The sequence below is a fragment of the Thunnus thynnus genome, chromosome 9 (genome assembly GCF_963924715.1).
Source record: "Thunnus thynnus chromosome 9, fThuThy2.1, whole genome shotgun sequence".
Classification (NCBI taxonomy): Eukaryota; Metazoa; Chordata; class Actinopteri; order Scombriformes; family Scombridae; genus Thunnus; species Thunnus thynnus.
Window position 1 is genome coordinate 19936193 of NC_089525.1, and position 27433 is coordinate 19963625.

At 41.4% G+C, this 27433-nt stretch overlaps 2 protein-coding genes and 1 long non-coding RNA gene across 4 annotated transcripts; 2 read left to right on the plus strand and 1 right to left on the minus strand.

Moving 5' to 3' along the window:
• Window positions 1–253: 253 nt before the first annotated feature.
• Window positions 254–13127, plus strand: sesn4 (sestrin 4). The gene is made up of 9 exons (XM_067599537.1): window positions 254–473; window positions 7452–7649; window positions 7874–8056; window positions 8272–8517; window positions 9512–9626; window positions 9814–9938; window positions 10676–10842; window positions 10929–11073; window positions 11179–13127. Exons 1-9 carry the CDS (start codon window positions 408–410, stop codon window positions 11266–11268), a joined length of 1335 nt encoding a protein of 444 aa, XP_067455638.1. The 5' UTR covers window positions 254–407; the 3' UTR covers window positions 11269–13127.
• Window positions 13128–14938: 1811 nt separating this feature from the next.
• On the minus strand, window positions 14939–23453 carry foxo4 (forkhead box O4). Its single transcript, XM_067599536.1, has 3 exons — window positions 21307–23453; window positions 19188–20753; window positions 14939–19087 (listed from the first exon to the last, which is right to left on the minus strand). The coding sequence occupies exons 1-2, from the start codon at window positions 21745–21747 to the stop codon at window positions 19218–19220; spliced, it is 1977 nt and encodes a 658-aa protein (XP_067455637.1). The 5' UTR covers window positions 21748–23453; the 3' UTR covers window positions 14939–19087; window positions 19188–19217.
• Window positions 22966–26908, plus strand: LOC137189582 (uncharacterized). 2 transcript variants are annotated; one of them, XR_010929666.1, is made up of 3 exons: window positions 22966–23045; window positions 25559–25619; window positions 26128–26908. It is a non-coding gene; the product is annotated as an uncharacterized lncRNA (long non-coding RNA). The 2 variants fall into 2 exon arrangements; XR_010929667.1 differs by having other exon boundaries at window positions 26131–26908.
• The last annotated feature ends 525 nt before the right edge of the window (window positions 26909–27433 follow it).

A 27433-nucleotide genomic window follows, 5' to 3' on the forward strand; every position in this document is an offset into this window, starting at 1 on the left:
TGAGTAAAAAGTAGCATAAAATGGAAATACTCAAGTATAGTACAAGTATTTGGGTAAATATACATAGTTACTTTCCACCACTGTGTGTGTGTGTGTGTGTGTGTGTGTGTGTGTGTGTGTGTGTGTGTTGCTCTGTCCTGGCCTGTTTTTGCTCCTCTGCGTTGTTGTTTGCAGATGTTTATTAGCATTTTCTATGAAGCTCCGCCTCCTGCGCTCTGATTGGACGCACTGTTACCGGAGCTGTCGCCTCGACTCCGGGAAGGTTTCCTCTGCTCTGTCAGTCCCGTCTTCAGCTGCGGACCGACCGGCTGCAGCGCCTGGCTCTTCGCCTTTTGTTAGCTAGCTTGGAAAGCACCAAGAAAAAAAGACAGAGCCGCATCCATGCAATAGCACACTGTTTTTGGAAAATGATCATCTGTACGAATAAAATGGAGTACCCCCTAAGAACCCAACGCCAGCGAGTCCAGAAACAGGTAGGTTAAAGCTGACATTAGACGGAAATGGTGAAAAAAATAGTTTTAACACAATTAAAGCTAGCGGCTAACTGGGTAGCCTGAGTAACGTTCATTCATTTGCCGAAGGGATTATTTTATATAAAAGAAAAACATCCTTAACCAGCATTCGGCTTTGTTGCTTTTTTAAAGCTTTAAATAACTTGTTTGGTCAAGCAGCAGACGACATGTTAAAATGTTAAGTTTGTTTTAACCTCTGAACTTTTCTAACAACCGTTAAAGCGGCTGAAGCTAGCGACTAAAAAAATACTCTTCTCATCCAACTAACTCACTTAGCATAGAAAACATGCTCGCTGTTAGTGTTAAATCTCACTTAATTAACGCCTAAAAACATCTTTTCATGATTGTATTAAAGGCTGGGAATTGCCACTTACCTTTAACATCATTAAAACATTTTTATAGTTGACGTCTTCAGCCGTTAAAATGTACAATTAAAGCTCGCAGCGTTACGACAGTGCGTTGAAAAAAACGAGCGTTAAATGACCGTTAACGCTAAATATGAACGTTTGTATTTTTTTTCGCTTTCTATTCTGTGTTTTGTGGCTCAACATCACAGCGGCTGCACAAACAATGTAACCAGACGCTTTTGTTGAGTCAACAAAGAAGAATTGGGCTCTTTTCTGTTTATATGCGGTCATATATTTTTTTTTTAATCTTGTATTTGTAATTAACTGTAACGCAGAGATGCAGTAACCGTTGGTGTAAGCTGTAGGTGACGATGACATCATCTCAGGATTTGGGAGAAAAGTGTCTGTCAATTAGGTGGCTGTGAAGTAATGCAGTGCCATTATTGACCATAAATGAGATATAAGGACGGGCGAAAAGGACATAACAGTGTAAATGGTTTAATACATGAACGCTGAATAGGACTGTTGTGTTTTTCCTGTTTGCCGTCCTGCTAAACATTGCCGACTTTTCATTGTGCTGTTTTTTTTTTTTTTTTTTTTTTTTTTTTGCTTTGCTGAACTGGACTGCCAATCAAAGTTGTTTTTCTCCTCTGTCGCTGCTTTTCACTTTGCAACAGAATGGGGGCGCTGTCTCAGAGTGCAGTCCAAAAAAAGACATGTTTGCTGCAGATTAGAGTCCTGAAATGGAGCAAAACAGGGAGGAATGTGAGCAACGAGGGATTCAAAAAATCTTCCACTTTTCAAGTGCTGTCCGTGTGACTTTCCAACGCCTTACACACACTGGTTGCTTTTCATCTTCGGTGTCATTTAGCAGCTATAACACTGCACATGACATTTGAAAAACATTATAATTAGGGACAAACATTTAGTATATGGGTTTAACAAAGAGAAAATAACCCCATGAGTCCAACTACTTAAAGCACAACAAATAGTTGGCAGGCATATTAAGCGCCACCAAATGTGAGCAGCTGACTTTGATATGATACACTACACGCCCCTGGCATGTATGTGAATGATCAGAGTAATGAATTACCCTGTTATCAGTGATATCATGTTGTTTGTTACTGCGTCTCCCCCTTGCCCTACCTGCCTGCCGTGTTTTCTGTCAGGTTCAATCACTCATCTTGCTGTATGTGGACTTGCCTCTGTCTGTCTGTTGTTTTTCATCCTGCAGCACAGTGTTTTGTTTGTCTTGGTTTGTGTTGTATGTGCTGTCCAACCCAGCAGCTCCTTCCCTCCCCTCTCCTCTCTCCTCTCCTCTCCAAAACCTCTTTGGGCTGCAGCTGGTTTGTTTTGCGCTACTCCCTGAGTTCAGGTTGCAGAGCCAAAATTGCCCCGGCTGCTTGTGTTTCCGGTGATGAAGGGGCGAGGAGGAGGAGGCGGGGGGTGTGTGTGGGGGGGGGGCGGGGGGGGGGGGGGGTGAGTTAATGCCGCCAGGACGCCGGAGCATGATAAGGATGGACCCCCTCCAGGCTCAATCGGAATGCAGATTGAATGTCCTTCTCCTGTATCTGCAGCAGCCCCCCTCCTGCAGCCCACCAACACCACCACCACCACCGCCACCACCACACACACACACACACACATGCAGACAGACACTACAGGCGCACATACACGTCTCATCTCAAGCTGACACATTTACCCTTGGAAGACAGCGGCATCATTTTTCCACTTCTTTATGTGTCATCTTAGCCCCGGCACTCTTCCTCGTATTCCTGCGCGTACATTGCTGCTGTTTTGTTTGTCAGCCTGCTATCAAAGCCTGTCTTTGTCTCCGTTTACCTTTCCTCCCCACGGTGACGTCACCCCTGTTTTTCATTTCATTGCTGCCTCTTGCACCCGCTCTGATCAATAAACAAATGACCTCTCCTGTGTTGGGAAGGGAGGATTTTTATTTATTTATTTTGAATGTCAAATGATCTGCACTTGTTTGTGTTATTTATTTATTTATTTTCACAACAGGCCTTCAGTGAGCTGTTTTTTAATCTCTCCAGTCAGGCCGCAAGTTTGAATTCATCTTGTGATTTTAATACAGCAGTGCTCTAATATCAACATCGTCGCCTCCTATTTGTCACCCTCAAGCTTGTTTTCTGACTAGAAGAATAGCTGTGTTTCAAAATCGGTCGCCGCCGGGCGTAATGTAAGCAGAGTTAATAGGTTTGTGTGCACAAAGCCTCAATGTGCTTGTGCTTTATTAGACTGTTTGCATCTTTGTATATGTGAAACCAAAATATGCTTTGTAATACCAAACACAGTTGTCTAAATGATGATGTGTTCCTTTTTGCTTTATATATCTACCCACACACGCTTGTTACCAGTTCTTCTTTTTTTTTTTTTTTCTTTTTATGCGGGTATTTTTTTCATGTGGGTGGACAATAAGGATTGTATCGCCTTATCAAAAGTCCAGCTTTGTGATTTGTTTTCAGGCAATAGAGATGAAGTGTGGATTGTGTGTCTGGGCACAGCTTTGACAAAGAACGTCTGTCTTAACTGTCTTCCCCTAGTTTATATTAGTCAGACGTATTGATTAGTTCTGCTTCTTTAAATATTCTTCTTGTGTGGCAAAACACTGAAATATGAATTGCCTCACTAATTCAATCTGACAACCAGGAACAAAGCAAAAGACGTCCCCTATGTTCAAGATAGAAAGAGCCCAGAAAATTCAGGGGAGTTTCAACATCTTGGGAAATTTACATTAAACGCTGCCATAAACGTGCTGTGTGATTACTCGAACTGTACGTTTTTAGCTGCGTTTTAAATCTGCTTTCATTTTAAGGTGTCAGCAGACTCTGTTAAAACTGTAGGATGTGTCATTTCCTGCAGTGCCAGTGCTCACGTCAAGCGTAGTTCCTGTTTCAATTTGACTTCTTCTGTCGTATTTGTCCAGACATGTTTACGAAATTACACAAAACACCAATTTCCTTTTTGATTTTTTGAGATGGCAGTGATAGCAAATCTATCTCCTCGGTCTGTATATGAGTAAGTGTTGTCACTTATTTTACTGCTCTCGTCACAGTTGAAGACTAATTATATGACAGTTAAATGGTCACTGGCTTGTACACAATTGTTTTTTGTTTGTTGTTACATTTCTGTTGATTATTTATGTGTTGTCTTCAGTGGATTTTGTCACATAGTTGTGCAGCTCAGTCCTGTGTGGGAGCAGTAACCTTTTGCTGAATTCATCCTCATACAGAAATTTAGTTTTGTTTTGCTCTCTGAACAAGGAGCTGCAAAACAGATCAAAGGCGGATGTCTTGCTTGAGGACACTTTAGCAAAATCAATACCTGTAATGTGTACGTCTCACCTTGATAAGCTCAGTGGGAGATCTTACCAGTGACTGTCGTTCTGTGTGTTTCCAGTCTGAAAGGTTTCTGTCTCTGCAGTCCTAATATCTGGGGAGTCTTCCTACTGTAGCTGTTTGGGCAACCTGCTGAGTACATTTATTGTTTTGGGTCTATATTGAATGTGCAACTGTACATCTAATGTAACTGTAGTGTAATCAATTAATAGTGTAGTTTTTAAAACATAGTACAGTACAGCACCCAAGGCGACATCATTGCTTTGACCGACCAACAATCTCCAAAAAAATCAGAGAAAAAGCAGAAAATCTACATCTGCAACTAACAATAATAATTATCGATTCATATGCAGATGATTTTCTCGATGAATCGTTCAGACTATGAAACTTATGGTACTTAAAGCACTTAAAGTACAAAGAGATGCTGATCCCTGATTTCCTGAGTCGAAGGCAACATCTATAAATGTCTTGTTTTATCTGACCAACAGCCCAAAACCCAAAGATATTTAATTAACAATGATATTAAACAGAGAAAAGCAGCAACTCCTCACATCTGAGAGGCTGTAACCAAGACATTTTTGGCATTTTTGCTTGAGAAACTACAGAAATTAGTGATCTGAAATTAGCGATCTAATTTCAGTAGTTTTTATTTGGCTCAACTAATCGGTTAATTGACTAATTGTTGCAGCTCTTAGTAAATCCTCAAATGTTATAAGCTGAAACCAGAGAATTTTAGGCTTCTCGCTTGATAAATGACTTAAAACGATTAGCTGGCAGTTAATTTTCCATCATTTGACTAATCATTAATCACCTAATTGTTTTCAGCACTAACTAAATGCGATGCAGTAATTCTCAAACATTCTGCCAAACACCGACAGCATGTTAATACAATATAGTGAAATATTTTTTTTTTCTCCTATAAGAATCTGTGCTCCTCTTCTGTTTTGTCTCACAAAATGAACAGAGTGTAGTTTAGCAGATTATTGATAATCAGATGGAAGTATAATTAGTTAATGTTGCAATCCCAGCTTACTCTGGAGTGGCAGACTGGTCCGTCTACACAATAAGTCCTTAACAAGTCGTACTTAAAGCGTTTCTTCTATATGGTATTGCTCCCTAAAATGCTGGCCGGTACAAAGCCCTCCTCCTTTAGCCAGTTAGTGCTTGATGGAGCAGTAACCCAGATTCAGCAGCTCAGCATACTAATCAGTAGCTCTTGTGTTTGCAGAGAGATACTTGTGTGAATGTGCTCGTGTCAATAGGTCTTTGATTGGCAGGCACCTGTGTGCTCTACGCTCCCTCCACACACTTTCCGATGTGCGCTGACAGACGAGAGCGGGTCGGGGTCCGTGTCTGAGCTTGTTGCATTTACAGCCAACTACTTTTTTTTTTTTTTTTTTAATCCTCCTGCTCCTTTCAGATCTTTTTTTCCTGTTTCCTGATAGCAAATAGTGGATTAGGAAGCTATAAATACCAGATAGAGATGGATTTGTTTAATGTTTAACATGTTACTATAATGTCTTTCAGGATCTTAGCGTGGACTGTATATAGGTCGAGAGGTGGAGCCTCTTGTAGGGTCAGGAGGAAACCTTCATCCACTGCAGGGAGAAGTGAAATACCACAAGGAGCTACCAGCCAGATAAACATGGTGCTGAATGCCAAAGAGCTGTACGGGGCTTAAATTAAGTAACAAGGCCCGCTAGTCGCCATTTGCTCCATCTGACATAGTTGAAGTGTCTGTGATATGACAGGCCAGTAATAAAACTAGATAGCGGTTTGTGCTGTTAAAAGGAGAAGTCTTTGCCAACATTCGCACAGTTCACTCTGCAGTGAGCCATTTGGCTTTGATCAGTGCTGTGCACTCAGGTTTCACATGCAGGGGAACTGGGTCCTCACTCGTGGCCGCGCTCCCAAACACCTTTTCCTAGAGGCCATTGTATGATGGCGAGAGAGGTAATAAATGGCTGTGCTTGCGAAGGCAGGCCAGCTTCCCCTCTCACCATGGGTCTGTTTCTCTTGGCGTCTGGTTCCTCAGCCCAGTCACTCCTTTGTTTGTGTGTTTGGTCTCATCCACTTCTTTGCTGCTGCGGAGCTTCCCTCTCCACGGCCTCCCAAACCCAACTTTCACATTAGTTCCTTCATCTGTGGTTCCTCCCAGCGCGTAAAACCCCCATCCAAGGGACAACTTTGGGTGTTTTTTTTCCTTTTGTCGATTCACAACATCCACTTTTGTTTCACAGAAATGACGTCTACCACATACATATCTGTCATACACGGTGCTCGATTCATCCACATTTTATTATAATGTAGTGTTTGAAGGATCTGATCTGCTGTAGCTGACATGAGTGTCTGTGCGCCGGTTGAGCTCCCAGCTGAGCACCACTGTTTGCTTGTTTTATTCGGAGAAAGAATAATGAAAGGAATGCACCCACTTGCTGTTGGCGCCGGTGTCACAGCATCGAGGCTGCTTCTCCTCAGATGATTTAAGGTGTGAAACATGACTCCAGTCCAAAGCACAGGCCTCGCCTGTCACCACATGGACATTGATGTCCAACCTGATCTATAATTCCTCCAGAGGAAAGCCAGCTGTGCCTCAGTGGCTGTTTTATCATCCTGTTTGGTTTAAAGGGAGAGATTACATGTATGCACACACACACACACACACACACACACACACAGCACATGTTTGTAATCATTACACAAGAACCACTAAACTAATGAAGACATCTATAACTCGCTATGGGCACTTTGATAATGTTGATGACTACTAGGATAGCAGCTAATAATCATTATCAATGAATCTGCTGATTACTTCCTTGATTAATCGATTGTGTGCTCAATGAAATGTTAGAATATTGTGAAAAATGTTTGTAATTTCCCATAGCCCCAACTGTACAACAAAAAAACAAAGATATTCCATTTACAATGATAAAAAAAACAGTGAAAAGTATCAAATCATCATCATTGGTGACGCTGGAACCAGCATATTGTGAGCATTTTTGCTTGAAAAATTGCTGATATGAGGAATAGATATCAAATTGTTTTTATTTTCTGTTGCTTGACTAATTGATCACCAACTTTTCAGTCAGATGTTTCGGCTCTAATCGCTGCTGCCTCAGCTTCATGCGTACGAATACAATAAATAAAACTCATTCACAGCTCGTACCATAGTAGCAAACAGCTCAAGGTTTTAACTTTTCTCTTTTCTCTCCCCCTCCTCCTGCTTTGTGTAGGTGATGGTGAATGGTGAGAGGGAGCGAGTGTCACTGCTGTTCACGAAGGCTCTGGTCAGCAGGGGGAGTGTGGACGCCGTGTCCCAGCAGATGGCCTCTCACCCTCAGTACTTGGAGAGCTTCCTGCGCACACAGCACTACATCCTGCACATGGACGGTCCCCTGCCGCTGCCCTACCGCCATTATATCGCCATCATGGTCAGTGACCTGGCTGCCCTCACCAATCATCTCACTGATGTAGTTAAACAAACACATGGTGGTTTGAGAAGCTGTAGAAGGTCTGGGTTTAGTCCGTTACGGCTGCAAGAATCACCAGGGATCAATTTTGTATTATACGAAATTAAAAAATAACATGCTCTTCTGTTTGATTTGGTCATTTTCCTAAATCCGCCTGCTCGATTTTCTCCTCTCATGCCATCCAGGCTGCTGCACGACATCACTGCAACTACCTGGTGTATCTACACTCCGCCCAGTTTCTGAGGGTGGGTGGGGACCCTCTGTGGTTGCAGGGTTTGGAGGCAGCACCCCCCCGCCTTCGCCTCCTTGACCACATCAACAAGGTGCTGGCCCACCAACCCTGGCTCACCGCCTGCTCACACATCCAGGTACAGCAGAGCAGCGCACGGACGAACCACAGATTACATCATGTTAGAGTAAACGTTTACATATTATCACTCAACAGAAATACATCTTCAGAGAACTCTGATAGATGAGTGTAAAGGTTAAGTTAAAGTTACACCTAGTTGTTTAATTATTGTTTCTCTGGACTGAAGCTCTTTGTTGATGTCTGACCCTGAGCTCTTGTCTCTGCTCCCTCCAGTCTCTGCTGAAGTCGGGCGAGCAGTGCTGGTCACTGGCTGAGCTGGTGCAGGCCGTGGTGATCCTGGCTCACTGCCACTCCCTCTGCAGCTTTGTGTTTGGATCCGACACAGACTCAGACTTTGCCCCCCTCTCCAAATCTCCTAACGGTACCCCGCCGACCTTCTGCCCCTTTGATGCTGCCAACGGCAACACCAATGTGCCTCAGTCGCTCGCCGCTCCCTCTGAGCACATAACACGACGACGGGTAACAGTTCACACTTGATTTCATTAAATTACAGAGAACGGCGGAGCAAAAGATTCAGTGTTTTTGCAAAAAGGAAAAAAAATTCTGTACATGTTTTGAACATTTGTAACGCTAAGAAACCTTCAAAGTGAATTTGATAAATGTTCAACATCTATTAAGTGGAAAAAGATGTGAAGGTTTGTGTTTAATGTAATAATATTTTTTTTTCATGCCTCATTTGAGATGAGATCAGACTGCTGACATACAAAAAAAATACCATTGAAAATTACAAGCTAATGCTGAAGGGCTGCAACTAATGAATAATTTCATTATCGATTAATCTGTTGATTGTTTCTACAATTGACTGATTGTAATTTTAGTCTATAAAATGTCAGAAAATAATGAATAATAATCAAAACAGATGTCTTCAAAATGCACATTTTGTCCAACTTACAGTCCAGAATGCAAAGATGTTAATTTAAAATTTAAAAATTGAGAGAATCAGTAAATCCAGACATTTAATAAGCTGAGACTGTTTGATGTTTCTGCTTGTTAAATGACTTTAATTAATTTTGATTTTATTGCCTATTGACTACTCAATTGATTAATAATTTCAGTGTTATTCTACAGTATTCTATAAGCGCTCTTGTTGACATTTAAACAGATTTTCAGTATTTAGGGTGGACTTTGCTTACGTAAATAACATTTACATAAACACTATCTGTGGAAACGATCTGTTACAGAAAAGATTCAAATAAACATGATTTATAGTGTGAAATATGTGGTTCAGTTTGTCCAAGCGTTTCTTTCTGAGCATTACATATTAACTCATTTAGTATCACTCTGATTTAAAGAGCTCTTTGTGTAAATATGAGAGGAATATGGGAGGGATACAAATTAATATATATTCTCTAATGGCCGCATGATCAGATTATTATGTGGTGCTTGTTGTTTGTAAGATAATTAAAAGTTAATTAAACTTCTTCCCTACATTGTCTGATATTTGCGTTGACAGTCTCTGGACTCAAGTTGTGACATGGTGTGTCTGAAGGAGAGGATTCAGAAGTCTCAGGAGGAGCGAGAGAAGAGAGAAGAGCGCCTGCTGCAGACCCAAACACTCCAACAAACAGGTACAACAACACACAGACTAAAACTGCACATATGTTCCCTCTGACTTCTAATGTTTATCTTGAACGTTACATTTAGGTCACATGGTGTGAAACTTGAGCAATTACCACTCATCAGCCACACTTACGGATACGCTCTCTGCTCACCACTCCGCTTTCTCTCCTTCACTGTCAACATCTCTTTTTTTAGATATGGAAGAAGAGGAGGAGATGATATGTTTTTCAGACCCGTCGCGTTTTATCACAGACCCTGACTTTTGCTATCAGGAGTTCGCCCGGAGGGAGGAGGACCACTTCCAAGTATTTAGAGTTCAGGTGAGGACGTAGCATTTGCAAACGTATCAGTGCCGCAGTCAGAAGCAGTTTGAGTCGACCTCAAGTGGGCAGCGGCCAAGTTAAGATGTAAATTATATGTCGCTGTCAGGCAAAACAGGCTGATAAATAGTAGCGTTGACATTTTAACACATCAGTTTGGCTCACAAACCCAAATGAGTTCCTGGAAAGAAAATTACTCTTGGTTGTGTACACATACACACTCGCAATTTTCCTTGATGTTAGAAGCCAGAAGTACTTGGCTGTGGTTGGTCAATTAAATTAGGTTTATAAGTTTGTCGTTTTACATCCGTGTAAGCTCTGAACACACTGAGTTTGGAGTAGGACTGTGACTAAGTACTATCGTCAATTAACCTGCACATTATTTTCCCAAATAATTGTTAGTTAATTAATTGTTTTATTTTAAAAAAGTTATAAAATAGTGAAAATTGCCCGTTCTAATTTCCTAGACTCCAAAGTGGCATCTTGAAGTCACTTGTTTTGTTTGTTTGCTTTAACAGTTTATCAAATATATTCAGTTTATTATCAAATGAGACAAAGAAAAGCAGCAAATCCTCACATGTAAGAAACTGTAATTAGGTCGCATTTGTCATTTTTGCTTAAAAAAAATCAGATTAACTGATAGATTATTTGCTGTTGGCCAAATATGTGGTGCATACAGGCTCATTCTGCTGCTACAGGATCTTAAAAATGCTGACTCATTGTACTGATCTTTGCAGGACTATTCATGGGAGGACCACGGCTTCTCCTTAGTCAACAGATTGTATTCGGACATCGGGCACCTGCTTGATGACCGATTTCGGAGTGTGACCACCCTCCCGTCATTGCACAGCCCCGACCTGAAGAGGGCCATCTGGAATTACATCCATTGTGTGTTAGGAATACGGTGAGACTCTATCTTTGATGCAATAAAAGTAAAAACGCCCTTCTTCTCTTCGTGTTTGTTTAATAAATCTGTTTGTTTGTTTACAGGTATGATGATTATGATTATGGAGAAGTGAACCAGTTGCTGGAGCGGGATTTGAAGCTGTACATTAAGGCGGTGACCTGTTTTCCGGATGCCACCAAAACTCCAGTGTGTCCTTTGAGTTGGGCTCTACTTAAACCTTCAGAACGGGTGAGACGACTCTTTTTGACACATATGTATCAAACTAAGTGTAAGTTTTAACCCTCAGTCCTCCTCTGGCGCTCCGTGTATCATCTCCCACTTTCTCTCCCTCAGATACACGTGAACTTACTAATCATGGAGGCCCGGCTGCAGGCGGAGCTTCTCTACGCCCTGAGAGCCATCACTCAGTACATGATTGCCTAAAGTGCTCGGAGAGGCACGAAGTTGAAACTCTCCGCCGGTACAGAGAGACGCGAGGACGGACATCTCAGCAGCTGACAGCCATGTGGGACGAGAGCGGCACTTTTAAGGACACAGAGCACCATCGTTTTGTAGCTGTGCCTCATGAATGTGGTCTTTTTTTTTTTTTTTTTTTTTTTCTTTTCTCAGATTAAATGTATTTATACCATAGTGTGCCACACTCTACCGCCCCCCCCCTCCCTCCCCTCCCAGCTCCACCCCATCTGCAGAGTCTCTTACTGCGATGTCCTCCTGTGGAACATCTCAGCTCTCGAAGGTTATGTGCAATTATTACTAGAGTTGTTTTAATTTTTACCTGTTTTGTGTTCCAGCTCCGTCTGTGAGAAACTGCTTTATCGCAGCAGTGTGTTACCAGTGGCCAATACTCCTCTTTTTAGTTTGATCAGTCCTTTTTGTATTAACTATACTGCCCCCCTCCCCCCCAAAAAAATCCTTTTGTACAAGTTATATGAATGTTATTGGGAGACCAGGGCCTCTTTTTTTTTTTTTTTTTCTGGACAATCCTATTCAGTGTTTGTGGACTGTGAAGGACGACAGTTTTGCTCTCCCTAACATTTCGTATTAATGCTGGTCAAGAACAAAACACAAAAGTGACACTGCTGGAAGTTATCACATCACTATAGTTTCTTTTAATAAGCACTTTTTAAAACTTTATATATTTATAATGCAAGGTAGCTCGTTAGTAGAACTTGAGACGCACAGTGTTGTGGGTCTTAACGCCTTTCTTCTCCACTGTATGACGTCTATTGAAGATTTTTAGACTGTTTGTCCACAAACTTTCAGACTCGCTCTTTGTTTTTTTTTTGTTTTTTTTTTCAACCCCAGATGTTTGAGTGAAGATCGAAGATATTTCAGAGAACTGTTGCTCCTTCTGTTATTTTCAGTTCAGCGCTGATACGCAGAGTCTGAAGTTAATGACGTTTGCTGTTTAAAACACTCAAATTATAAATGAAAAGAAAAGAAACTGAAGAGGTCAGTGAGCTGTTTCGAACAGTGACGATTAAGCTGAGCCATTCGCAAGATGATTGTTATGTTTTCTTTTGTACTGATGTGCTTCAGACATGATCAAATCAGAGATTGAATTGCAGACCAAAGGTTTAAAAAAAAAAAAAAAACTCAACCTTTCATTACCGTAAGTCAGAATCCATGGTACAATTTGCAAAGCAGAACAATGTGCTAACTAGTTGTTAAAACACTTGTATCTTTTTTTCATTTTGTCATTTTGTCATTTTTACAGTTTTTGTAAACTAGAGTACAACTTTGTTTTGTTTCTGGGTGTGACGGTAAGACCTGCTTGTTGTGCTGCAGCCTGGTTTAGAAGTAGAAGACTGTTTTTTTTAGGGTTTAGGCATTTAGTAACTGCAGGATGTAGGAAAGAAATAGACGTGCATATCTACAAAAGCAAAAGCGTTAACGCAGGTGCCTTCAGGCTAAAACTGGAGTGCTGCTGAAGTGGAGGGATGTGACTACTGTAGGCTGAATGTGGGCTTCGGTTACAGCTGGGAAACACCCCCCCCCCCCCTCCAATAAACTGAACTTTTCCCGCATGTATGGGGGGGATGGGTTTTTTTCTGGGTGACGGTCAGCACCGTTTTTGATGAACATTACAGCTGTGAATGGCCCGTGTTTTCTATCACACACCTTCTACAAGCCCCAGCATCTCAGCAAAAGAGCCTTTGACACAGATGGATGTTAAAATCGTTCGACTTTAGCAGATTTAAAAAAAACAAAAAACAAAAATGGACATTTACCTAAAAAAGTAAATAAATAAACTAACCTAAAAAAAAAAAAAAAAGAGAGAACAAGTGAAAAGACAAAAAAAATGTTTTTGAAAATGTGAAGAAATGTTTTCTATAAAGATGCTCTATGAAAATAACTCCTGTCTCCTGTTTTCTGTTTTACTGTCATCTCCTCCAGCATCTCTTAAAGGATCAGATGACTGATTTTGTCCGTTTTTACAAAGCAATCACTCAATTTTTAGGCTTATTTTGTACCACTTACACATTTGATTGAATAAGATAATCACAAATTTGCCTTTACAGAGCTTCACAGTCTGCACATCATCTATCCTTAGACCGTCTGTTCAGATAAGGAAAAGTTTCAATTGTAGATTCATTTGAAGGTGCACCTGCCTGCCTCAGTCTTGTCTCCACTTTCTAGGTGATTATAATGATCTAAACACGCCGAAATTGATGAAAACCAGCAGCTGTCAGGGAGGGAAGAAGAATCACTGAAAACAAACAACCTTGTGGTCGGCAGTTTATGAAACTTAAAAATTAATAATTAACCTAAAATTAACGTGGTCCTTAGAGATCCTTATATAATTTTCAACCTCATCACAGTGTTTTTTTAGTTGATGGACTTGAGCAAACTATCCAGGAAGACCATGAGATGTGGTTGAAAGCTCTAGGAAAAGTCAGTGAGTGGACTTCAAGATTGTTTGGTCAAAGTACCGTCATATGTGCAGTATGTAGATACTATATTTGTTATTTACAGGGTTTTTTTTTTACACACATTTGTCATTACCAAGTTCACTTTTTCAAACGTCTTTCACACATTTCCTTTTTACCAACGTGAAGCTCAACACAATCGTTAATCTCATATCGAAATGCACTAATGCAACCAAAACACTTCATATCAGGATGGACTCTGATACCAGATCACTCCTGACAAGAAAAGCACTTTGTCACTTGTAACACAATGACCTGAAAAGACAAAAACAACTGTCAGCATTAGAATATGTTTCACTGATTACATCACAATAAAAACAACGGCACCTTTTGATTTAGATATTCAGAAGTGCCAGTGAAGTCACTGCTTTATGGCCCAGTTTGTGGTTTTTATTTTCAAATTTGTGTAGATGTAGCACAATAAAGCAAATTGCAGAATAATTTACAGTAATTTTGTTTTTTGTTAGGTCTGAACTGAAGTTTCAAGTCCGCCCCCACTCAAAATTGTGTTTTTCCTCTTCTTATCTTACTTGGATGTTTGACCTTCACTGTGCAGAAAGATGTACGTGCAGAGGTTGTTTTTCACAAGTGTCTCTGCTCACCTTAAATCTGGGTTTAAGGTGAGCACCTACAAGCAGGGCTTATGACATCACAGCTAGTTTGGGGCCAATCGTGGTCCAGTATTCAACTTACACAAGTGTGATGTGGAAACATGAAACCTCCAGGGCACAAACACTGAGAGTTAAACTTTACAGTAAAGCAGGAAACACCTAACCCTAACCCTAACCCAAACTTTTTTGTGGGAAAACCATATTCGACACAAATTATTCTTCCAGGCATGTTTCATGTGTTGAAATGTGTCTTTAGCAGTTGTTACAATAGTATATAAACTGTAAATAGTATAAAACAATAAATAGTATAATAGTAGTAAGTAAACTGTAAATACACAGAATTTTGTTGGTGTTTGAGTTTTGAGTGAGAAAACATGTCATGTTGAGAGATCCACAGTTCAGGCTACAGTGTCTGTTGTACTGGTTTTCCTGGACAGCAGCGCCCCCCAGTGGCAAACCTGCACAACTGACCTCAGTCTGTCTCCACAGACACTTGCTGCATGTTTGAAGCATCAAAAGTCAGTTAACGCTTCACCAATGAATCAGACAAAGTGGGTTAAACAGTTTATTGTATTTATTTCTGCTGTTCAGAACTGTTTGTCATCTCTGGCTGACTTTACAATGTGTAAAGAAAGAAAAAGACTGAGGAGAGGTTTTTGGGGGAGAAGAAGAAAGAAAAACTATCAACATTAATCAAAAATCATAAAACATAATTGGCTTATGCACAACTCATTATTCCCTGTAAACCCCACCCACCCCTATGGAAAAAATGAAGTAAAAAAAAAAAAAAACCTTGCCGAATACTAAAATACTGTATCAAATGGGGGCAATTTCAAAAATGAACATAGAGGGACTAACTGCTACTTAAAGGAAACTGAAGAAAAAATATGTAGATAATTGTAATTACATAGAAGGGAGAAATAAGGGAAGTTATAACACCACACCTGCCTTTTTTTTTCTTTTTTAAAAGGAGGCAACAGTAAACTAGAGACACGGTGCAGCACTTTCTCACAAACCATCCACCGCTTCTTTAACACGCTGCAGACTTTCCTGTCAACTGTTAATAACATCTGGACGTTAGTAAGAACACTGGAGGGGGAAGTTTGTTGCATATACAACTTTCTAAAGTAATTATGATTTCATATTATAAGAAACAAACATTTTTTCATGCAGTTTTAACAAGCTGGTCTTTTGTTTCCAGATCAAATTAAGTGACCAGGTTGGGGGATTATTATACATATTTATTTTAAAAAACAACATAAAAACAAAGAGGGGGGAAAGGACTGATTGTGTGCGAATGTCTGCCGTCGCACCAAATCAAGATCCTTGTGTTGTATACAGAAAATTCAAAAAGGCCCTGATATGCACCCATTGAGTCATGGCGTACTCTCCAAAATACGTCATAAATGACATCTAGCACCATTAAAAAATAAAAAAAAAAACACTTGTGGAAAAAATAAAGAGTGCTTTACACAAATCAGAGGCTAACGTATTCACATAACTACAGTGAAATGATGAGTATTAAAGAGTTGAACTGCAGGGATGTGATTTCTGATCACAAAACGTTGACGTACACGACCCTCAGCGGTTATGAACAAGTCATTAAATACAAACACAAAACACAAAAGAGAGGGGCGGGGGGTGGGGATACGACAAAATAAAGTTTGTCTTGCTACAGAGTAACATCATGCTATAGTGTTTTAAATATTGGCAGTCCAAAAAATAAAAAAAAACAAAAATAAAAAACCCCAAGGGAGTACTGGTACTAGTACTGATATACGTGGCTACAATACATTTCTCTAAAAGGGAATTCAAATTTGAGATCAACTCTTTTATTTAAGACAGAAACGTCTCCAGGAGAACAAAACAAGATGTGTTGGTTTCCAGTCTGTCGCAACAGAAAATATGTAAAATAAATATTTCTTTTTGCTATTGTCACGTGATCTGATTACGTCCGTGCAGACTTGTTTTCCTGCTGTTATTCTTCCGAGCGACCCTGAGAGGTAACGGTTGTATTAGTCTCGTTTTGAGATGAGAATTCGGCGGCAGGTTGAAAAGTGGAACGATAAAGGTCATCTTTTACTGTGCCACGTTTCAGCGCAGATTTTTCTTTAAAAATAAAACTTCGATTTACAATTAGAGGTGCAGTGTGTAGAATTTAGTGGCATCTAACAGAACGGAACATAATATTCATGAGTATGTTTTAATCAGTGTCTAATCACCTGAAAATAAGAATCGTTGTGTTTTCGTTACCTTAGAACGAGCCTTTATATCTACATCATGGATGTATACAGAGAACTGGATACAGCGTCGGAGGCAGGGCTCCATTCTTTCCTATCGAAGTTACTCAGTGGTGCACGAAGCCAAAAAAGTTCAACTTCTTCTGCATCTGAGTCATCTACTCCCGGTTTAGCCCTCCGCTAACCTGAACGGGGTTAAACATTTGAATCGTGCAGCTCTTCTAAACTTCCCTAATGTTATCAGACCAAATAGATCAAATTCTGATAGTGAAACGAGTCAAAAATATGTATCCGCTGATTTATAGACGTCTTTTTCACAATGTAAGTCTCTGGGAAAAAGTCTGTTTGGGCCCAAAAGCATCACGTGACGTAATTTACGCAGTTTGGCCACTATGTCAAGTTGGCTTCAAAGCCCGGCACTGTTCCTGGAGGCTTAATCTACAGAGGGAGCAGGTCCTCTTCCACAAAACCCGCCATGTGTCTACAGTAACCTACAGTGGACAAATCAATCTCTAGAGAGGGCCTTTCACGTTTTTCATGGCCACTGTAGGTTCTCCTACACGTTGGGAAGGGGAGGGAGACGGCATTCAGTTTGTTGCAATCTGCAGCCTCACCACTAGATGCCACTAAATCTTACATACTGGTCCTTTAATGCAGAAAAGCCAAAAGAAAATAAAAACCTTATGAGGCAGATCACTGGGAATTTTAGTTACAATGGTCAAGTATTGATGCACTTTGCCTCAATTGTCTTTGACAGTCAGATTTCATGTTACAGGCATCTTTTGCAAAGCTTATGTACACTGAGATACTGTGTCAGGCCCAAGCGCTCCCTAAATGCCATGCAAATGCAAATATTAGTGTTCCTTTGGTTATGTAAAAAAATCTACATGCATCTCATCCTTTACAAAAATAAACGTATAGAAAATTACCGTTAAAAATTATCTGAAAATGCTTCCTCCAATGTAAAAAAAAATCACTTGTCATTAGTAATATATCCATATGTATTAATATCTCATTTATTACCTCCATCTAAATTGTATATTAAAACTATGATCAAATATATTCTTTTTTTGTACTTCTCACACAGTGAATTAATTTCTTTCAAGTTAGTACTGAATAATTATAAAGTGTGAGAGGATATTCTGACATCCCTCGACCAACCCCGTCCCCGACAAAATATCAGGAAAATGTTAAATAGCAAAACCTTCAAGAAGTGATTCTCAAATTTCCTTCAAGATTTCATCTCGTTCTCCTGATAATTCTGCATAGCGTGTTGTTTACATACATGTGCAACGTGTGCATTACATGTTAACAGGATCTTAAACTCTCTTTTAAATGAAATGGTATAACCTCATGTGGATGTATTCTCCTAGTTTGGGGTCCCTGTGTAGCAGGAAACCTAAGTGCTTTGAAAATGCACAGGTTCAATGAAGAAAAAAAAAATCAGGTAGACCATTCGACAGTGGATGTGTACTGCTGTCTAAGACAAAATAATACTTGGCCAACCAATCACTTGTTGGCAAATAAATTTACCCTTGAATGCCCCGTGTATAAATTCAAAAATCACATTTCTTCATTTTGTTAGTTTAACTGCACATCAGGGATTAAAAAAAGAAAAAAAAGAAAAAAAAACACCCTCTAACTGACATCTACCTATCACTTTAACACACTGGATTGAAGTCAAAAAAATGCCAAACTGCAAATACATACCCACTTCCTGTCGAATCACCAAATTTCATTGGAGAAAAAATATGCATCTTATATCTTTTACCTTCTCTCTCGGGCGAGAGAGAAAAATTCAATCGTACATGTGATCGATCGATCGCAGTCACAAAGATGTGTAGCCATCGCTGTGAAATCAAACGTTTTACACCTCGAGTCGTCCAGTCTTTTACCTTCCAACTGTTCACAAGTCTCAAACTTGTTCTCTTTGCGCCTCATCCTGATGATCCGACAGCATTTGGTCCGGCAGTTCACGCGAGACGAGCGACGATGGAAAAAACTGGCCATTTCTCCATCGAGTCTTCAATCCCAAAGCCATCGAGATCACGGGTACCGTATCCACCATAAAGCTATTCTGGTGTAACATCATTACAATGTGAACTCCCGGCGGAGGGGAGTTGCTGATTTGTCTTTTCACTCTAAAACATTATGTCACACATCTTTAAAAAAATCATCAGTTCGGATTAAAAGAAAAAAAAAAAAAGGCTAGCAGCCAAAATGTTGCAAGTGTTACAAAAAAAACAAAATGTGTGAAAATGAAAAATGTGTGCATAGTAGCCTGAATCTCCTCCCTGTCTCCTCTGCATGTCTTGGCACATGACATGAGTGAGGTCTGGTTCTGTCTTTAAAGTTCCAAGAGAAACATTGGATTTGAAAATAGTACGTTCAGCCAGCAGGGAGGAGAAATGCACCGGTCATGTTGTGGTTTTGTGAGGTTATCTTGATTGGAGATCAGTTCCTGCAAGACAAGATGATAAAAAAGGATCATTAAATAAATTAATTTAATTAATAATTTGAGCGATTTTTGTGATGAAAGACGCTGAGAGCGATCGGTGTACCTGGCTAACTCTGTGCGGTCAGCTGAGAAATTAGCTCGGCACCCAGTTGTGAGCGGAGCCCTGTGTGGTGGCCGGGCCGGCGTAGCCTTGGCCTCCAGGCAGTATGGGGTCAAAGTTGAAATCAATGCCATCTCCGTCCATGAGGTCACTGTTGATGATGTAGTCCACGTCACAATCCAGGTTTTCAGTGAACATGTCAATGTCCAAGTCTGTGGGCAGGCGGTCCTGACCGGTCTGGAAACAGGACGGAGCGCCGAACTGAGCCATCCCCTGCAGGCTCGCGCCAGGATTGGCGGAGGCGACTCCGTGGTGGGGGCCCACGGCCGGCACTGTGGCATGCTGGGCTTTGAGAGCGGAGAGCTGTGACGGGTCCTGAGACATACCTGAGAGGATCATCCCCAACCCCATCTGAGAGTGATGCTGGTGTTGCTGGTGTTGCTGGTGTTGCTGTTGTTGCGGCTGCTGAGGCTGCTGGTGCTGCTGGTGGTGAAGGTGGTGCTGCTGCGGCTGCATTTGAGCCTGCAGCGCCATCGGTGCCACCGCGTTTGGCTCGAGGGCTTTACCCATCAGCAGCTGATTAGGTTTGGACCTCACGCCCACCACGGATGAGCCCAGGCCCATCAAGCCCACCCCTCCGGGACTGGGCATGAGAGGATCCACCTGGGTCATCATGACATCACTCGGGGGAGGGGAGTCGGAGGTGAGCAGCGCCTCCAGGCTGGAAGGCACGTGGGTGCTGTAGTGGCTGCTCCCACGAGAGCCGGAGCTGGACATGGGGTTGAAGAGGGAGTTGCTGAAAGTCGACGGCTCTTTGCTGCTGGGTCCGCACTGCGAGACAGAGGCCTGGGTCCCAGTGTGAGTGGGGGGCTGCGGGAGGCTGGAGGGTTGCAGCTGATGGAAGGAGGAGAAGCTGGAGCCACGAGGCAGCAGGGTGGAGGCAGAGGGCAGTGGGGTTGGAGGTGCTGGCGGGGCTGTGCTGGGACTGGCCCCTCCCTGCTGCCCGGTCATCAGAGTCAGGCCGTCGATCAGATCCAGCTCCTCCATGAGGGTCTCGGTGAGGGTCGGGGTTAAGCTGCTGGCAGTGTATCTTCCCAGCAGCCCGTCCTCAGGCAGGTTGTCGTCGTCCTCCTGACCCGGAGCGATGGGGGACAGACGTCCGCTCAGGGTGCTGGCATTAGAGCTTGTGCGTGGGCGGAAGGTAGTCCACATGTCGGTGTCGTCCAGACTGCCGCGGGACGAGGGGCTGCTGCTGTTGACCCCCCACTTGGGAAACTGCTGAGACGAATTAGGGCTGTCTGCACCAGCTGAACCCGTGCTGCCGTCACCCTGCAGCGCCCCGCCGGCACCCCCGAGGCCTGCTGCCCCCGCCTGCTTCTTGGTCTGCTTGGCCCTCATGCGGCTCTTCAGCAGCTTGCTGCTGTTGTCCATGGAGGCGGCCCGGCGGCGAGGAGCTTTCCCGGTTTTTCCTCCCTCCGGGTTGAGCATCCACCAGGAGCTCTTGCCTGTTGATTCATTGTGTACCCTCAAGAACTTGTTGTGGAGTGATAGGTTGTGGCGGATTGAATTCTGAAAACGGAGAGAGAGAGAAAAAAGATATTTATGAAAAATGTAGATCTGTAGATTAAGATTTGGCTTCATTTAAACATTGTTTCACTTGTAAATGAATCACAGCTACTCTTTATTGGTAAATGAATTTGTATTTTCTGGAAATGTGAGAGAATATTGTGGTTTAAACTTTTGTTACCGATGAGGGTTGGAAACTGGTCCCCAACTAATATTAACAAAACTTTTACCAGGTCAGATTTATTCCAGCATATAAATGACTGTCTGCTGAAAAAGTTTGACTTCTTATCATCATGCAGTCCCATATAAAAAACACTGAGCAAATTTTTATAGGAAGTGATTTTTTACACCTAAAAAATGATACATACTTAATGACATACTTAAATAACAGGTCACATTTTCTTTTTTCCCCTCATACTGCTCAACCTAAGTCGGATAGTCATTGACAAACCAGTGCTTCTATGACGTAACGTGTTGTAAATCTATAAAACTATGACTTTCTGGCACTTCCAGCACTTTGATGCCACTCCCATCATGAGAGTCCACCTGTATTTACCTTCCAACCAGCTGAGCTGTTGCTGTCCCCTTTGTCTCTGAAGTACGGCACTGTCTTCACCATCCACTCATAGATCTGCGCCAGAGTCAGCCTCTTCTCAGGTGAGTTCTCGATGGCCTGGCTAATCAGATCCGCGTAGCTCTGGTTCCCCCACGCGTTGCGTCGAGATGATCCCTTGCGGGGCGTCGCTCCGGCTCCGCCCACGCCGGCCACGACCCCGCCCTCGGCCGCCGCCGCTGCCTTCTCGGGCTCGGACGTGATTTGCTGCGGCTCGGGCTTGTCCTCGTCGGCGGGCGGGGTCCCGGCCGCGGACTCGGTGCCGTCCGCCCCCTCCGGTTTGACAGCCGAGATGTCGGGTCTAGGGAGCGGCCACGTGCAGGACCGGGGTCTGCTCTGCGGCTCGAAATCTGGGTCAATTGGGGGCACCGAGGACTCCTCCATGGCGATCCTCTTGAACTTCCACTCAACCGCAAATATCTGAACCACTTAAAACATTTACCTTTAAAAAAAACAGTTAATTAATATCGAGCGAGTGATGCGTTCAAAGACTCTCCCGACACAAAAACAATATGCTTCACCCACTGCGGGGGTGTAAACAGTGGGGCCGAGAAAAGAGACGTAATAATCTGGACACACCAATAGCTTCGGTTAATCCTCAGATTGGAGATTAGGGAACCCAAATAATCTCCTTAATAGTAACTATCATAAACCTTCCGATTTATATAGCATGAAGGAGGGCTGGGATGACAGTCCCTTTGTTTGAATGAAATAAAAACAAAAGTGGCAGAGTGGCAAAGAGCACCAAAACATCTGGATCTACAGAAGTTTTGGCTCAACTGAGAATGAATAACAAAATCCTAAATGTATATGGATATAAGATAATGCCATTCCTGTTAATAAACACTTAATTTATATATATATACATATATATATATGTCAAAAGGGTAAATGTCAAAAAAGTGTAGTTTAAACTGTCTGGAAAAAGTAGACAATAATTTAAGAATAAAATTAATCAATTATGGGGTTTTTGTACCAAATTTGTCAAATCATACATCTTTTTTTCTTTTTTTTTTTTAAATTCAACCCGAGGATATTTACTGTAAAGCTATGAAGGCAACAAACAGGGATTAGCTGTTACAAAGGAGCTTCTGAGGAGAGCCTCCACTTGTAAACAACGTGATGTCTGGGCTCGCCACAAGCCAAAAAACCTCGACACAAACTTTTTAAAAAAAATAAAATTCCCCCCAAAACAGTCACAGATCAGTCCAGTGAAGCAAAGTCAAGTGTAAAAACGTGCAACGGCTGATTATCCGAGCAACGGTTTTGTTCTCCAACTGCCAGAAAAGTGTAAAAACAGTAAGTTAATGAGTCTTTGGCCTCTATTTTGATCCGCTGTAACTGTCCGACCAAAGAGATTTCAAGCGAAGGGAAAAAGGAGGTATAGTCTGAAAAAAACGTAACTGTATAATAGTGTTTAAATTGATTTTTTTTAAAGTGAGGAGATGTACGTAAGAAAAGTCCGTGCTTCAGGTCTGCACGATCCGCCACATTGCGGCCGGGCGCATGTCACCATCTGCCATGTTTCTCCTCTCCTGCCGCGGCACACGATGCTCGAAGAGGCGGCTATAAAACCCTCCTCGACCGGGGCCCGGAGCTCCGCGGGGCGAAGATCCGCGGTCTCGGTAAACACACTACAAAGCGAATTCCCGAGTGTTTGGTGAAGTTGAGTCGTCTCAGAGGTATGTCGGCTCCCACTCGCCGCACTTTGAAAACAGCACGATAGCCACCGTAACGTTAGCTGGGTTAAGCTCCCTGCTACTCCAGAGTTTACAATCCGTGGAAAAGTCCGTGAAAAGCCTCCGTTAACTCCCCTCAAGTAGCCGTTTTTAATCAGCGGTTAGTTCGGTAAAACTTCCTGTCGATGTGGTTGTCCAAATATTCATTCCTTCAGTGTCTTTTTGACTTGTTTTGTTTTGTTTTTGTTTTTACTCGAGGCGAAGACTCCCTTCTGACGTCTGTTTACCACTGTCAGGCAACGCATTCTGCGCATGCGCCAAGTGGGCTTCTGGGAAACAGAGTCATTCATGTGACAGCACAGGCGTAAACAGCAAGGAGGAGACTTGTACCTGTATGGAGCATTATGTAACAGTTTACGAAAGTGTACTAAGTCCCAGGTACACTTAGGGCATTTAAGGTATTACTGGTAATTAGAGCACCGGTGCTAATAATACTCACAATAACACAACAACAAGTTAAACTACAAAACAACATTTATTAATGATAATAATAATTATTATTAAGATGTAATTATATATGATTAATTATTAATAAAAGTTATTGGACTTTTTAGCAATACACTCACAGAGCACTTTATTGGGAACACCTATGCAATATAACACAATCCAAATCTACAGCTCTGCCATATTATGAAGCTTATACATTTTCAGTTTTTGTTGACATTGTCAGAAAGGTGATGATTCTACTTTATTATTTATTATTGAGGTCATAGTGGGTGGTGGTGGTGTACTGGAGTGTTTTATACTGAAAAGTGTTCATAATATTTTGCTCCCATCAGGCATGTTAATTAGGTGTACAAAATATTAGGAACACTTTTCGATATAATAACACAATGACAAGCATAAAGCAGAACTATGACAACAAAAAGTGAAATTGTATAAGCTTCGTAAAAGTTGAATTTATGGCAGAGCTGTTGTATTGGATTGCATTAGATTGCTCAGGTGTTCCTAATAAAGTGCTCGGTGAGTCTATATAGTATGTGTAGTATAATCAAGGCCTGCAGGAGAGTTTCCCATTTTGCCTGGTTGGTAATCCGGTTTTGCGATTTGATAGAAGTTCATTACTGACTTCTGGAACAGTATGTGTGACAAAATAAGGTAAATGGACCTTTGAGATAAGATTATTTTGTCACACATTCAATAATGTGATGACGTCTGAAGTCTGAATGCAGTCACAGTTTAATTCATCAGAGACTCTGTCCTCCGATGATCTAAGTCCCATAAACAAGTTGTTGAATTGTATTGACAATATCAATGACTGGATATCCACAATTTTTTCTACAGTTGAATAATAATAAGATGGAATACTTGTAGTCGGCCCTCAAAAACAGAGACAGAAAATATATTCACATTTAGATTCACTGTCTCTAAAATATAGTGAGCAGGTCAGGAGCCTTGCAGTCATTGCTGATGCTGAAAGTCATGTCAATATCATAACTAGGACAGTTTTCGATCACTGAAAGAATATATCCAAAGTTAGAGGGTTCAAGCAGATTCTGAAAAACTGGTCCATGCATTCATCTCTAGCAGACTGGACTACTGTAATGCTCTTTAGGCTGGACGACCATAACAGACAGTCTCAAGGCTGCAGCTCATTCAGAACACAGCAGCTTACACAAACACACAAATACGAACATATTACACCGTTTCTTAAATCTCTTCACTGGCTCCCAGTACAGCACAGAATCAACTTTAAAATTCTGCCAAATGTCTATAAAGCACTCAATGGTTTGGGTCCCCAGTATATTACTGACCTGCTCATTGACTGCAGTCCAACCAGACCCCTCAGGTCAACTGGTAGCTGTTGTCTAACTGTGACCCAGAATAAGATCCAGGTCTTCAGAGGGAGCTTTTAGTTATTTTGGTCCTGCTCTCTGGAGCAAACTACCAGATGAGCCTGAGATCAGTCACCACTGTTCCCATGTTTAAAAGAAAACTTAAAACCTTTCTGTTTTCTCAGGCTTAAGACGAGTCCATTTCTTACCTGAGTGTTTTTCAAGTTTTTATAATTTTTCTTTTTTCTTTTTATTATTATTATTTTTTGTGTGAGTGAATGAGTGAGTGTGTGTGTGTGTGTGTGTGTGTGTGTGTGTGTGTGTGTGTGTGTGTGTGTGTGTGTGTGTGTGTGTGTGTGCACGTTATTTGGTGTTTCATATCTGTATTTTTAAACTTTGCTTTAAAACGGTTTTAACATGTTGATCAATTGCTTTTATGTTGATGTGAAGCACCTTGGACTGCCATTGTGTATGAAATGTGCTATACAAATAAAATTGACTTGTGTTTTAAAACATGACACAGATTCTGATATCTTGAAAATGTTTCTGAGTGAGGCAATAGACTCCAGAAATACCTGCCAAGGAATTTACTGAAGAAAATAGAAAAGTAGTTTTTAGCATATTAAAAAGAGGTCTGTCTTGTTTTGGATTTTTAACTGTGTTGATCTTATTTTTTTCTAGGTTTTAATGTGGATCTGTCTGAGACATGACTGGGGAGTTCATCCAGATTGCATAGATCTAGGTGATGACATTAAAATTTAACATTTGATTAAAACATTTTGTCTTAACATGTCTGTGCAACTAACGTATTATTAGTTTATTATTGCAGTCATACCAAACATACCAATGTTTCAGAACTGGCAGAGTTCTTAATGATCTTCTGTGTGTGTTTTTTTTTTGGTTCCAAGGCCTTTAAATGACAATAATCTAATTAACAGTGAAATGACATGTGCAACACATGTGGTTAATTAGCCTGTAACTTCAGCAAAGGTTTTCTTAATTATTCAGTGAAGTGTTTTCTCAGTAAGGTTAATATGTTTGATTTGTCTTGCTTTGTCATGCTTTAGCCTCTGCGTAGCTGTTGTGTGATGATTTATTTGCCCAGTTTCACAATTAATCCTATTTTACTCCAACTACCTGTGATATTCATTATCCTGAAATGGGTTCCTGCCAAACTCCATCTATACTGCACTCAGTCTCCATCTCTAACATCCACCTTTGAATCCTGCACCTGCACTGTTCCTCATTAGCAGGTGTGACTGAGGAAGAGGCCGGCGTCCCGTGGAAAAATGCTTCTGTGGCTCCTGGTCACTGTCAACCAGAGTGCAGTTGTCTGTTGCTCATGATGTACATGACTCACCGGATTGCTCTTGGTGGGGGACCAACATCGGGAACAAGAGTGCATGTGTTGTCTGCAGGTAACCAGGCAGCAGGCTGATCCCAACACAGTACTGTGCTTTCCTGTTGCAGTGAGCTCCTCCACAGCTTCTGCTATGCTGGGTTTGACTTCCACATGAAGTGATATCTGGACCTTCATCACTGGCTGGAAGTGCACTTTGGATGAAAATGAGAAGTTAGCTTTAAATGTGACCTACAAGCTCAAGCTGCAACATTTTAATTCATGTTAAACCAAACATAAACTATATTTGTTATGCTGAAGGGCTTCTAAAGTGTAATTTAGCTGTTTAAATAGACTGAAGGCTTTCTTTAGGATGATCAGAGCGGCTGAAAAAAGCAGAGAAGTTTCGGTCCTTCAGCTCATATTAAAAGATTGTTACGGCCCCTGCCTAACCTACCTTAAAGGTATTTTTGCTGGTGTGGTTATGAGTTATTGTTAAATTCTTTTGTTCATAAACGTATCCGGAAGAATGTGGGTGTGGCAGCCAGATTCAGAGCACCTGGGCCAAATGCTCCCATAGATCACTGTTCACACATTCACACTTATATTACTGATGTTACTGACTGACACACTCCATGTTTGTAGTTATTTCTTCAGTTGTTTACTTTATTCTACTAAATATCTTTAATTTACTGCCATTCGTTGTGTCCGTTCCCATATTTGTCATGGTGTAGGAGCCAAGTTATGACAAGATGCACATGAAAAGACTCAAAAGGAGCTCTTCAGCCTATCCTGAACTGTTTTTAACCTCTGTTTTAATCACTTGGTTCACCGACACAGCTAGTGTTGCACAATCCTAAAATGTGATATTTGATAACCTGGTTGAGCAGGAAATTTCACATGAAATAAAATGCTCCAAGTGTGTTGAACATTAAGGGTTTTTGGTCTGAACACCCCACCTGTTTGCTCTATTGTTAATTGTCACAAACAATTCGCAATAAGTATAGTTCTACATGAACTATACTCTACTGACACTGACAAGAACACAAGTTGATGTTCATTTAATACAACTTTATTTATTTCGAGGGGCAGCTGTGTCATAGGCAACATTGGGAAAGACACCCTTTTTGGTGATATCACTTGAATTAAAATGTGTTTTTATGGTAACCAGTGTTTTCAAGAATAGTTTTGGTGATTAGGTTTTGTTTTTGTACATA

Excerpts from the sequence above, each read along its gene's own strand:
- foxo4 (XM_067599536.1), bottom strand. The coding sequence starts at position 21,747 with ATGGAGGAGTCCTCGGTGCCCCCAATTGACCCAGATTTCGAGCCGCAG. Across the intron at positions 20,754-21,306 it reads ACAGCTCAGCTGGTTGGAAG|AATTCAATCCGCCACAACCT; the intron begins GTAAATACAGGT and ends CTCCGTTTTCAG.
- sesn4 (XM_067599537.1), top strand. The coding sequence starts at position 408 with ATGATCATCTGTACGAATAAAATGGAGTACCCCCTAAGAACCCAACGC. Across the intron at positions 8,057-8,271 it reads CCGCCTGCTCACACATCCAG|TCTCTGCTGAAGTCGGGCGA; the intron begins GTACAGCAGAGC and ends TGCTCCCTCCAG. Across the intron at positions 9,939-10,675 it reads TCCAAGTATTTAGAGTTCAG|GACTATTCATGGGAGGACCA; the intron begins GTGAGGACGTAG and ends TGATCTTTGCAG.